Source organism: Strigops habroptila, chromosome Z (assembly GCF_004027225.2).
Source record: "Strigops habroptila isolate Jane chromosome Z, bStrHab1.2.pri, whole genome shotgun sequence".
NCBI lineage: Eukaryota > Metazoa > Chordata > Aves > Psittaciformes > Psittacidae > Strigops > Strigops habroptila.
In genome coordinates this window covers 68569081-68581730 of record NC_044302.2, presented here as the reverse complement: position 1 = coordinate 68581730, position 12650 = coordinate 68569081, and the positions used below count along the sequence as shown (strand labels likewise).

General features: G+C 40.0%; 1 protein-coding gene across 1 annotated transcript; it reads right to left on the bottom strand.

Moving 5' to 3' along the window:
- Positions 1-7031: 7031 nt before the first annotated feature.
- Positions 7032-9289, bottom strand: CER1 (cerberus 1, DAN family BMP antagonist). Its single transcript, XM_030470693.1, has 2 exons — positions 8762-9289; positions 7032-7325 (listed from the first exon to the last, which is right to left on the bottom strand). The coding sequence occupies exons 1-2, from the start codon at positions 9287-9289 to the stop codon at positions 7032-7034; spliced, it is 822 nt and encodes a 273-aa protein (XP_030326553.1).
- Between the last annotated feature and the right edge of the window lie 3361 nt (positions 9290-12650).

The following is a 12650-nucleotide window of genomic DNA, read 5'->3' as shown; positions in this document are numbered from 1 at the left end:
TGTCGTCTTTACGTCTGCAGTGTCCGCTCGCAATCCCTGGCAGAACCCGAGTGCTGCGGGTAGGGTCTCTGCCTCGGTCTGCAGGCTCCTGTTCCGAGAAGCTCGTTCCCCAGTTAGTGTACCACGTAGTCTGTGGTATGAAATTGCATTAACTTTATTAATAGTACGAAATCATTACTTTCATTAAGGCATATTTATTTTTATATATATAAAACCATACATTTAGCCATTTATTTATATATATAACCATAATCATAGTTAAGTCAGCATAACTGAACGGCCCCAGCTCACTGCAAGAAGGAGAAAGACAGTCCCCACCTTAAGGATGCTTTTTTTCTCAGAGTCTTAAAGCCATCCATGAAGAAGAAGGGATACCCTTAGGCTACCCACATAACCTTAGGATTTCAGCCCGTCCAGCACTTCTGTGAAATCCTCCCATTATGCAGCATGGCAGATAAGTAACTGTAGCAAGACCAGCTCCAGGTTGGGACTAGTTCCCTAGGATCTAGGGACACCTAGGTCAAGAAAGAAGCAGGTGGATGATGGCATCGTAGAATTATAGTTGTTTTCCAAAATAAAAGTATGTGTGTGTGAAGTAGCAAGAAATCATGTTGTACGTGGGTGCTTGAAAGGTATGAGAACTGTGTGTAAAAAAGTGCATGTGGCGTGTGTCCCATTCAAATCCCAGATTTGAATGGGACACCTCATGCGCATGGATAAAGAATTACTCTTGTAATTCTGTACTTTTAGCATCTCTCCTTGGTCATCACAGGCCAGTCGTGAAATTTTCATGACACTTGCGTCCCCTGCTGTGCTGTGCCCTGTGCTTACAGAGGGCCCTTACCTGGCCATGGAAGCCGGTCTTTGTTTTTAAAAGGTAATTCTGACCCACAAGGGATTAGCAGTGGCTAAAAGCCACAGACAGCTTGTAGCGGGCAGCATTTTCAGTGTTCCCAGCTGGGAATCATGCCTTGAGCACCCATTGCTGATGCACAAACATAATCTTTTGGCTACCTAAAGGTAACTCCATCTGCCTGAGTGCCATAGTTCCCATTGTAAATTATGGGCTCTTGCCCGAGAGCGTTTTTCCTACGCTATGTTGGATGAAATGAAGGAAGAGTAATATGACCACCACAGAAAACTCTTCCTTATTACTGATAATGTTCTTCCTAAAATTTAAACCATAACATGATTATTCTGAAAAGACAGTACCCAAAAAGCCAGGTTAGTGTTTAGGTGGATTTCAAGCTTTTATGGACCTTGTCCTGATTTATTTTTCAGTGTCCACAGTCTTCTGTTATACAGGGCAATTGTTAACATTTGAAGCTAAAGTTGGTCTGATCTGAAAATACATATCCTTAGCAGGAACTGGAGGTTGTCTAGAAGGGGAATGAAGCATGTTCAAGACAAACCAGAAGATAGCACTTCCTCGAGAACAACCTACATGTGTCCCTAGGAACAGGTACCACCGAAAATAGTAGACATATTAATTGGACTATTAAAAAATACAGGGAAAAGAATCCTGGAAAGGTTGTTTGTGTAATAAGAAACAACCACTGCTTCTATTCCATGACAAATTTCACATCTGAATTTATGGCTATATGTAAAAGACACAATAAACAGTGAAAGCTTGTCACTGATTTGAAGAATAAATGTAAATGAAAGCAAACAAACAGACAAGGAGTGGAAAAGAAACCAAGGACTTGAGAATAAAGTGGAAAGATAAACAGGGATAGTATGGTCAAAGAAGGTTTTCTGGTAGAATGAAAAAGAGTAAGGCAATAATGTCATCTTCTAATGACGTACCAGGTGTTTGGGTTTCTGTAGTGGTATGCTGGTAATGGCCAGACATTAGATCTGTTGTCAGACAGATTGTGTTTTACTCTTCTCTAACCATGGATGTGCAGAGTAAACACAGGTTGCAGAATAAGGGCAGTAGTCTGTTCTGGCTCAGTCATCTGCACAGCAGTTCACATTTGTTAATATTTCTTTTGGGGAAGCAGAGCACACAAAGAAAAGCAGGCAATCATCTGCTGGGCTTCCCAATTGAACTTGCAAAGGTTCGCACCACAGAGGTTACTTTTGACAAAGTATCAATTCCAGATATATAGATAATGAGTCTTTGTGGTGGGCTCCATTTTGAATGAAAACAACTAATAACTTTGCATAATATGGATTTTACTTAAAGTCCAGTATGGATGCATTACACAAAGATTATTAAAAGTCTGCAAAATTAGAAAAATACCCACATTCTTCAGTGCTGAATATTGCACAATGGCATAGAATTCCTCTTGGAATTTCTGATGCCTGTGCTGTGTTGTTGTTGCTGTTTATAAATTACCACAGGAGCCACCAGCTGTCATCATATAAATTTTATTGGCACTCTGTAAATATTAAATCAGCATGCTAAAATGAAGCCATGTGCAGTAGCAGCTGATGCTCGGTTATGGAGAGCACATGCAAAAGAGAGGTAGGCACTGTGACTCCCATGATTCTTAACTGCTTTCAAGCCCCTGGTTTTATGAGACTGTTTTCTAGGATTCATTTGGAGCCCAGTTGTGCCCCTTGTACAGAAGGGATGCTGTCTGAGCACAGATGTCTCCTGGGTTGAGAAATCAGCCTTCTCAACAGTACTCATCTTCCTGGGTCCTTCTAAATTGTGCAGTTTGCTACTGCCACATCTTTTCTTCATCACCATTGCATTGCTTACTTCCTTGTAAGCCTTGCTGATGGCCATAGGAGACGTGTTAACTCTAGAATGGGAGCAAAATCCTTCATGTCATGAAGATCCATGTCATAAAGACAGAGGTCTGTGTTAATGACATTCTGTGCTGAAAAAAAAGCTGTCCTGGCCCTGTTTTGTCAGTCATAAGGTCACATACTGAGGATGAGGCAATAGATGTGAAAGGAAAAGAAAATGTCTCTCGGGCTCCATTTTCCCTCTGATCTAATTGCCAGAAAAATTAAAAGCAAGATATGTTTTCTGAACTGTCTGCCTCAATAGGTGTAAGGAGCTCTGTTCAGACAATGCCCAGCTGTAGATGTCCTACTATTAGCTCTTCTAACACCTCTCCCTTCCAGGAGTTGCTGACCAAAATGCAGGCAGCAGACTGTTTGAATGCTTCCATATCTGTTGCTGTATGAGGGGAGTTTAAACGAGCATCAGCAGAGAGTTAAGCTGAGATACTGCCCTTTTCAGAAAGGCAGCTTAGATACATACCTGTTCTGTCTGAACACCCTGACTACGGGCTGCAGCCACCAGCAGAACTACATGGCTGGTAATAGCAATATCCTAAACCAGCAAAAGTAAAATGCCTCAGAAAAGGCCTTAGAGAAACATAAAGCTGCGTTTGACTTTTCTTCTTATTAGTATTAATTTTAGCTTTTGGTTCATTTTTAGTTTTTCAAGTTGAAGTGCATTTTATTGGTGCCATGGAGCATGAGGAACTGTAAACATGAGAATTTTGTTCTCAGTGTGGACAATTAACATTTTTATCAATATTCTTGCAGCAGGCCAACTACAGAGTCTTCTTATCCCCATTCTTTCTCATCTGAGCAGAGGGAGTGTGTGCAGCTGTAAGGGAGAAATTTCAGGGGAGCTGAAGTCGGTGACTGCACACCAGATATTCAAGGAGTTTGCTTTAGCAAAACAGCAAATGCAAAATATTTATAATTCACTATAAATGTTTCATGTTTCCACTGGCAAGCTGCCTGGTGGAGGACCTGAGGTAGCCTCAACCCCACACCTCTCCACGTGCACCATCCTGCACAGCATGTGCTCCCAGACATGATGTGATTATGCAGCTGTACAGGCTGGCAGGGAGCTTCTCTCTGAGTAGGGAATCTCGTCGTCTTGCTATTTCAGCAAGGAGCTAGTACATTCAGGAGGAAGTACCGCAAGAGATTTCACCACCTGTCAGTAAAACATGTTAAAGCTTGTTAGCTGACAGCCATGGGGTTAACTGTGAATATTTCATAAATGGTGAACAAACTACCAAGCACAGCATGAAGTACTGACTGCAACCTCACAGTCTTTTCCCTGGAATATATATTTGTACAGAATTCAGTAAGAGTTCTGTGTAACTTTAGTGTTTGATGTAATACATTAGGCATTAAAGCCAGCTGCGTAAAAACCTTATTTAAGAGAATAAATTAAGATTTATTTTGCTTAAGCAGTTGTCATAAACAGCACTTCAATTATTTTGAAGATAAAGCCCACCCATTTGGAAAGGAGGCAGTAAGTCAAATAAAATAGCAGAAGTGTACAAACTCAACTGGAATTGAGCTGAATTTTCAGAGACCGCTGCAACCATGGCTTAGTCTTGCTCTAGAAGGTAGGTTTGCACAAGGAGTGCTCTAAAATGGAAGAGATCACATTAACAGCACTTCCACTGTAAGCATGCAGCCTCTGTGTGGACACAACTAAAGTCATGCGGATTTGCTGGTTTAATGGAATTACTACTGGAAGCATCCATATAGTGATGCAGATCACACCCCTCACCTTTCTGACCGACATCATTATACTAGTAGAGGCCATCATAGTTGTGCAGAGGGCAAAATCCTGTTAGCCCCTGGGCACAACATATTCCTAATAGGGAATTTTTTAAAACCTGAGAAATCTGATCCAATTAACACATTCTTGATTTTGCAGAATACTGTGCTAATTACATGCAACCAGTCATTGCTGGGTTAATTAAACATTCATCAAAAAAACCTACAGCACTAATCTAATTAGCAATTACTACAGCTGTCACTACCTCTTCTCACCTACTTTTAAGCTGTGCAAATTCACACTAAGAATCTGGTCCTGCAAACTCCTTACATGAATATGTTTCTTTAACTGCAATAATACTTCAGCACACAGAAGGCACTTTAAAATTTAGGTTGAATACTTTCTAGTCCACAGTATAGCTTCAGTTGTGCCATCCTTATGTGCAAAAGTCACAGTTCAGCAGTCATGTCAAAATTACAAGACTGGCAGACTTTTCTTTTTAATTGACTTGTGGTCTTACAGGGAGTGTATGTAGGTCCTACCTTCAAGTGGTTCCCTGTAAGTATCAAACCTAAAGCATATTTGCATTTCAGAAAAAAAGAAAATGCAGGCAAATGTTCTTATATATTCACACAGCTTTAAAACATCAGTGGTTAGAAGCCTCAGAAGATTTAGCTTTTTCAGATTAAAAAAAATGAAGTTGGGAATAAAAGAGAAAAAAGTTGGGAACTTTGATGCTCTGTGTGCTTTTCTTCCTTAGGCATGATTAAAAACGAACACCTATAATCACAATGATTCACAAAGTTTTTATAAGATGCTGAGATTTGGACCTCATGGTAAGGCAGGAAGCTCACTCTTTCCACTTCTATACAGCGTGCTTTAACAAAGCAGTAGTTGTTAAGGCTGAATGTACAATTGGACATGCCCAGTGAGGAGGAATCTACTGAAAGAAGCGTGAGTTGTGAAGAATTACTTTCTTCTCTGAAACTATACAGTTGCTAGCTGGTGCTACTTTGCCTGTTAGAAAAGCTTTTCTGTCTTTCATCATAACATGAGACTATTCATGCTCAATGCAGCCTAACCTGTGAAGGTGGATTTCTGAATCTGGGTGCTAATTCACTGCACTAGCATTCCGAGGATATCGATCAGCATTATAAAGCTAGAATAAATATGAAGTTAAAATAAGTATGTCCTTTATTGCATTCAGTACAGGGGTGATAAGGCCTTGCCTGCTTGTTACATGGAATTACATCACATATGATGCTAAAACGTACGAACAGGCATACGCAATTTGCACATCAGTCCTTAGTGTAAAAGGATCAAGAGAAGGCTTCGTTCAGTTTTAGTATACAATTTTTATTATTTAAAACCAGGTTTATGTATAATGTAGGATAATTATATACTAATCTTCAGTTCACTGACTGCAACTGACCTGCAGAAGCAAACAGCTATTACAGCAGTTCAGATCCAGCAATGGAATATAATTCAGGTGCAATTTTCAGTAAATATTAAACATGGGCCTTGCACTCCAAAACCATGCTGAACATATGTTTTGACAGGATATCAATACACTTGTGAACACAGAGCAGTTCATATACAAGGAATCATTTACCCAAACCTTGACTTGATCAGCGGTGTCAATACTGATTTCCAATGTCCCAGAAAAGAGCTGTGGATAGTTCAACAACCAGGGCCCAGGTCTGAGAGTCTGGCAACAGCAGTGGAGCAGATTTCCAGAGGACTGAAGGAGCTGGGTTAGAGATAGGCTGAAGTCTAGTTGCTGGAAGCTGATCACTGCCTGGTGTGCCAGGTCTGTGTGAAAAATTCAGGGAGAAGCAGCTGGATAGAGCAGGGAAGTCAGAAGTTCAGCTAAAAAAAGCCATGCAGAGCAAATGCAGGCACGTAGAAGGAGAGTAAGTGATTTCTATGGCAAAATATCGTTTGCAACCACTATCCTGGTGTGTAATTTGTGGAGTATATTAGTTTTCACCGGGAACTGGACCCCAGCTGGGAGCAGTCAGAATGACCTTAACTAGTCACAGCCTTCTATCAGGCTTATGCCCATTTATATTTTACATTCTTCAGGCACTATCTTGATTGAAAGTAGACCTGTTTTTGCAAGGAAGAAACTAAAGCCTTATCTGTGTTGCCAATACAGCTATATTGGCAGTCCCTGCAAGCAAGGAGAATGTAAACCAGCTAATACATCAGGTTTTTGCACAGATAAATCTTGCTCATTCTTCAGCTGTTGTTTGCTGGCATCCTAGAAACAGTGATAGGAAAATTTTTTAAAGGTTTCCCTTGTTGAAGTAAGAACTGTACACATAAACCCAGTAATCTCATCTCCATTTCTTTAACAGCTGCAAGGGAACATCTGTTACATGTTAGGTAAAGTTATTGTTGAAGCAGAGAGGCAGTTCAGGCAGTTTAATATTTTTATGTATCAGTGTGATGAGAGCTTTAGTTTTGTTGTTGGGTTTGGGTTTTTTTTGTCCATCGGCAAATTCTTACAATCAAGTTGTTAAGTACTTTGCACAGGTTAATTGTGCTGATGTACATTTGCATGCAAGTCTGACGGCAGAGATCCAAATGCAGGGCCTTTAATCTTCTGAGTCTCACATTTACACTCTTCCACAATCATGACTTCTTTGACCACTGGAACAGAACCAGTGCAGTTGAGATCCAGGCGCTTCATGGAGAACTTGCTGGGCAAGCAATGAGAACAAAACATATAAAGATGATCTTCTGAACCAGGAACATGGAAGGAACTACATTTTCCAAAGCACAGATTATTCTGCACCATCACCTTCTCACAGCTCTCATGAGTAACACCCTGAAACAGAAAGCAGTTTTAAGTTTCTGGTACATGGACTTTGCTAGTAGGCATGAAGGCAACGCTCTCCCCTCATATCCTCTCCCCACACCCTCTAAATACTACTTTTTTTTCCTTCTCAGAACACTTACTTTAAACTTGTTAATTTTTTTCTGTTGAGCAAGCAGCAAAATATAAGAGCTTTTAGAATGAAATGATAGCCCTCCTATGAGCAGTTCTTAGATTGAACAACAAAGTCAGAGTCAGCTTCAGTCAGAGCCTTTGTGAGCTTATGGAGGAAATTCAATAGGTGGGTTTTTCATACTTACCTTTTAACTGTTCTTTGAGTTCTACATTTCTGACATGGTTAAGCAGTCTTACCCACTTAGCAGGACTAAAAATATAATTTTGGCTCAACATTCTTGTGTATGAACCACAAGCTAGACTCAGCTGTAATCGTGAAGATTTGTCTCCATGTGGAAGAGGCATAATGTTCTTTAGCAGTATTGGGGGGGGGGGGGGTTGTTAATGAACATCTTGAAAGTGCAATGGAAGTTCTGTAATCTCTTGGTTTGCAAGAATAACAGTTCCTTGTATCAGGAGGGCCTATGTCAATTCTCAATCCTTAAAAAGCTAGACTAAAGTGAACCCTTTTATATTGGCGTAACTGCAGCCATCCTGGAGAAATCTTGGCATATTACATGACACAAGTAAAATAGTACAGGTTTCCAGGCCACGTGTGTATTTACTAATTTACATTTATATTTTGTCCGCCGGTGAAATAAATTTAGTGAGGGATGTGAAAAACCTAGTCCTTGATGAACTGTGAGTACAGAAACACTGAGAATAGACATTGCCTTACAAGGAATACAGCTCTTATATTTATACTACTTGCTTGTCTTTATGTTACAATATGACAGAATGGCTTCATCTGTGCATGGGACAATTACCAGTTCACTAGCATTCTTAGCACAGAACTAGATGTATGCATCAGTCTTCCAATTAATACAGTAGAAAGAAATCCTTGCTTAGGTCTAAGCAAACAGCTTCTCCTGTAAATACTTGCCCTGGGACTCTGTATATTTGCATATGTGTATGTGAATATATATTTATATAGGTAATTAATGTATAAAAACTGTTTAGATGTATATTCATTGTATAGATAATTACTAACCACTGCCCTGCTTGCTCAGACTAGGTCAGAACATCTTTGCATAAGAATAAATAACACTGAAAATTTAATGTGTGGCTTTCCAGTTCTGCAATTTAGCAATTTGCCTCATCAGACTAAAGCTTTTCCAGACTTTTTAAGTAGTGTTTTTCAGCCACTTGTCATGTGTGAATGTTCTAAAGCAGCCCCATGACTTAGCAAATGAAGCAACCCATGAATCTTTAGTTTCTGATTACAAGGGACAGGAGAAAGGACAAGTTTCTTGATCTTGAACACCTAATCTTACCTGGGAAAAAGGCAGGGTTCTGCAGTTTTCTTGGTGCATTTCATTGGTCTTGATTGGCAGGACAACCTCTTCAGATGCTGAATTTTTCTTTAACATGAAGTGGTCCCAAAATTTCTTGGCATCTCTTCTATAGGAAGGTTCAACCTCCCTCTTGCTGGAAAAAGGAGATGGAGAGAAGTTTTCCAGAGAAGAGATCTCTCTGGGTGCTGCCCAGGTTCTCAGGCCTTGTTCTACATGGAGTTTTGTATTAGGAAGGACGAATCTGGACTTTTTTTTCTCCTCTTGCTTCTCATTTTTAGATGACGTCTGTGGAATTGCTACAAAAAAGCTTGGTTCGCCCAAGGTTTCCTCAACACCTACTGGGTTTGCTCCTGCCAGCTCATGAGAATTCTGACTTTGAAGCAGTTTTTTGTCCAGATAGAGGAGGTGCTGGAATGTCCTTCTGCTTTTCTTTTGTGGTGATTCTCTGTCTGGCTCTGTGGCTCCAAGACATGAGAGCACCAACAGCTGAAAGAGAAGCAGTGACATGACCTTGTAAAGTGCAACCCTGTAGACCTGCTGCTATTAGAGTGTGCTAGCTTTATATGAGAGCCTGGTGTCAATTTATGGATGCTGTCTGTGTGCAGAGGAGGGGAGGGCTCAGGGGAGACCTGGTGTGGCTAATTGCATTCATTTACTGTAGATTACAATTATGATAGGGGAGTTTGTGCTAATGAAATTCTGATTTCAATCTGGATTATGTGTATTAGAAGTTCCTATCTAAAATCTCGTAACCCAGGATGGCGTGAGGGATAGAAGGATTCAACAGGAGGAAATGTTTGGGTAAGCTGTCTAGTTTAGGCCTAGGAATTAAGGAAACATTTGAGGTTGTGTATTGGAATGTTCAGTGTGGTCTTCATTGTTTATTTTGACTTTCCATTCCACAAAGCCAGAGACTGTCAAAACTGGGAATGTTATTTCATCACAACAGGAAAAGGCAAGCTGACTAAACTTTGTTAAAACATGAAGCTGAATCTGGAGATGTCAAATCAGACTGTTTTCAAAAGTTGACTCTAATTCACCTCTGACCCAAGGCCTGCAGCAGCACCACTGCAAACTGGCAGACTGGTGCTCACACACCCAGAGGAATGTGGCCCTTGCTTCTCTTCTTTCACAGCAGGTTTGCAGCTGCTGGAGCGCAGACATATCACTAGCCCAGAATAAAAGGTCCTGAGGTGAATAAATGCTGTGCCCCACATTCTCAAAGATTAGTTAACACTGCTACATCTCATTCAGGTGCCAAAGCCACTACAGGCATCCTATAAAGTTGGTAAACAAACTAGGGATTTAAGCAAAACTTGTTAAAACTGACATATTTGATGGTTCTAGACGTCAGTGACTCAACAGAAGTACTTAAAGGCTGCCAGACCCCAAACTGGAGGTGTCTTTTGCAAAATTACCATGCAATATGTAAGGAAAAAGAGAAATCTGAGAGAGCATACAAAGGAAAAGGTTGGGAGGAGGGAAAGATATTTTCAGTAAAACATTGCAAACATTGATCCTCATCTGAAAATACTAAAGGGAAATTCTGCTTCAGATAATTTGCTATTTAGATACTCTAATCTCTACAAACTCCTGTTTCTTTCAGAAAGAATCTATCAATAGGCTCTAAACTTTGTAGCTAATCTCTTCATTATTCTTGAAAACTTAGGTGGTCTGTATTAGGTGTATAGAGTTATTTGACTTTAATTTCCAACAAATTAGTTTATTGCATGATAATTGAAGTAAACTAATTTCTTAGCAACCTGCTTGTGGGGCACTTAGAACATTAGCAAGAAGTTGGAGGAGATCTAAAGCTTTTCCATACTGCATAATTCACTTGAGTTAAAATCTGCTGCAATCCTGAGGTCCATCCTGGGACAGCAGTGCAGGGAGCTCCAGCAGGAATGGGGTTCCCACATCAGTATTACAGTGTATTTGCTCCTTGGCCTCAGTGGGATGATCTTATTAAGTGAAATGCAGCCATCAAGCGCAAGCTTCATTACTCCATCATTTCAGCTGAAAGCAGTTTACTGGCCTGGCGCCTTCCTGAAGGCTCAAGTGTGCCCTGGGAAGGCAGATTCTCTCACAGCTATCAGGAGTGAAATCATGGAAAATACTGGAGCCTGCAACAAGATCGGCTGTGAGATGTGCATGCAAAAAGTCCTTGCATCGTATTTACACAAGCATGTACAACATTAAGGTGCAGCAACAGTGAGGCAAGAGGGTTGATTTTATAGATAATTAATAAACTTGGTAGATAATTAAGATAATTAACTTCGTAGATAATTAAGTAGTCTAGAAGTGCCATTTAAATCCCCACATCTTATCTTTATTGGACAACAAGTTAAACTGAAGTAGTTGACCTTTGGAACTAAAATTTCTTGTATCCGGTGCATATTGGTAGTAATTTTGCAAAATTATTCAGGAAGAACAAGGACATTACATTTTGAGTTTTACTTCTTTTTTTCATCTTTCTTTTAGTTGCTGAGAGAGTTACAAGATTGGGCTGATACTCAGACCTATGTGTTATATTGTATTATATATATTATATATAAACATATATTATATATATGTATCTATATTATATATAGATACAGAAGAGCCTGACGTTTGTCAGTGCCTTTCAAACACGAGATTTAACTGTTTGAAGCAACATATGTTTTTGCAGCTCATTTAAGAATGTCTCAGTCAATGCACAGATAAAAATTAAGTAAATAATAGTACTGGAATGATTGGGCTGCCCAAACACTTCTATCTAAACTAAACTGGTCTGAGTTATTGATGCAGTGCAGATATTAACAAGGAATGTATAAAAACCTTAGTATTGACATATATGCATAGATGTTAAGCTGCAAGTGTTACATTTGCAGTGCAATGGCACTCAAATAACCTGTTCAAGATCAGGATCTGTTCATGGTATGTACCATTCTATCCTATAACACACAGAAAGAAAAAAGCCCTGCCTTAGAGGGCTTCAGATAGAAAAGCACAAAATCTTTTTTGCAAAAAGGTAGGAAAGAAGGCTGAAACAAAGTAGTAGCAGCAAGTCACTCCACAAGCCACTCTGTCACCTAGAGGCAGAAAACAGAGCTCTCTTCTTGTCTAGGTCAAGCCAGTTCTAGTTCCTGGGTTTTCTTGCATGGTTTTTACTGATTGCTGCTTAGAGCCAAAAGCAGCATAGCCAGCTCTGGTTCTGCTAGGCCAGTCTAATACTGCTCCTTCATGCCTATGGTAGTAAGCTGTGGCTGCTTTCTGAGAGACCAGGTTGATAAGAAATGGAACCTGGTACACAGTTTTTTCTATATTTACATATTGTCTAAACCCGTTTTGGAGTCAGCTGCCCATATAACTGTGCACGGGTAGCAGATCTATCCTCAGCCTCTCAGCTCAGGCAGGTGCCTGCCTGCGTTATGGGAAGGCATCCCAGCTCAGACAGCAAGTTTGGAGAATCACTCTGAAGTTAAAAATAGTAAGTATTTAAAAGTCTCTTTATGCTGTCATCAACTGCAAAGAGTTGACAATACAGATTGGACCGGGCACATAACCATTATGTTCCAAATACAGCTAATCTCAGATTACTACAAAAAGCAGTGGTGTGTCTTTTATAAAAACTTATTTTCTTGCCTGATTACCCTTTCATATAAGGATAGCACGTTTTCACTGTATTTTGGTGGTTAAATCTTGTGACTAAATGCAGTGGTGTCTTTCAAGCAGGCTTTGATTTGCCTTCATAGTAGCAATTTATTTGGGACATTCTGTTTTCACTAGAAATAGACACCATGAATGTTTGCCCATCCTTTTAAAACTGTCAGATCTATAGATGACAAGGCCTATGCAAATGCAAAGTAGTCTTCGTTTGTTTCAGAGC

Coding starts and splice junctions, on each gene's coding strand:
- CER1 (XM_030470693.1), bottom strand. CDS start 9,289: ATGTCACTGCTTCTCTTTCAGCTGTTGGTGCTCTCATGTCTTGGAGCC. Junction 7,326..8,761: donor GAACCCTGCCTTTTTCCCAG/GTAAGATTAGGT, acceptor TTTCTGTTTCAG/GGTGTTACTCATGAGAGCTG.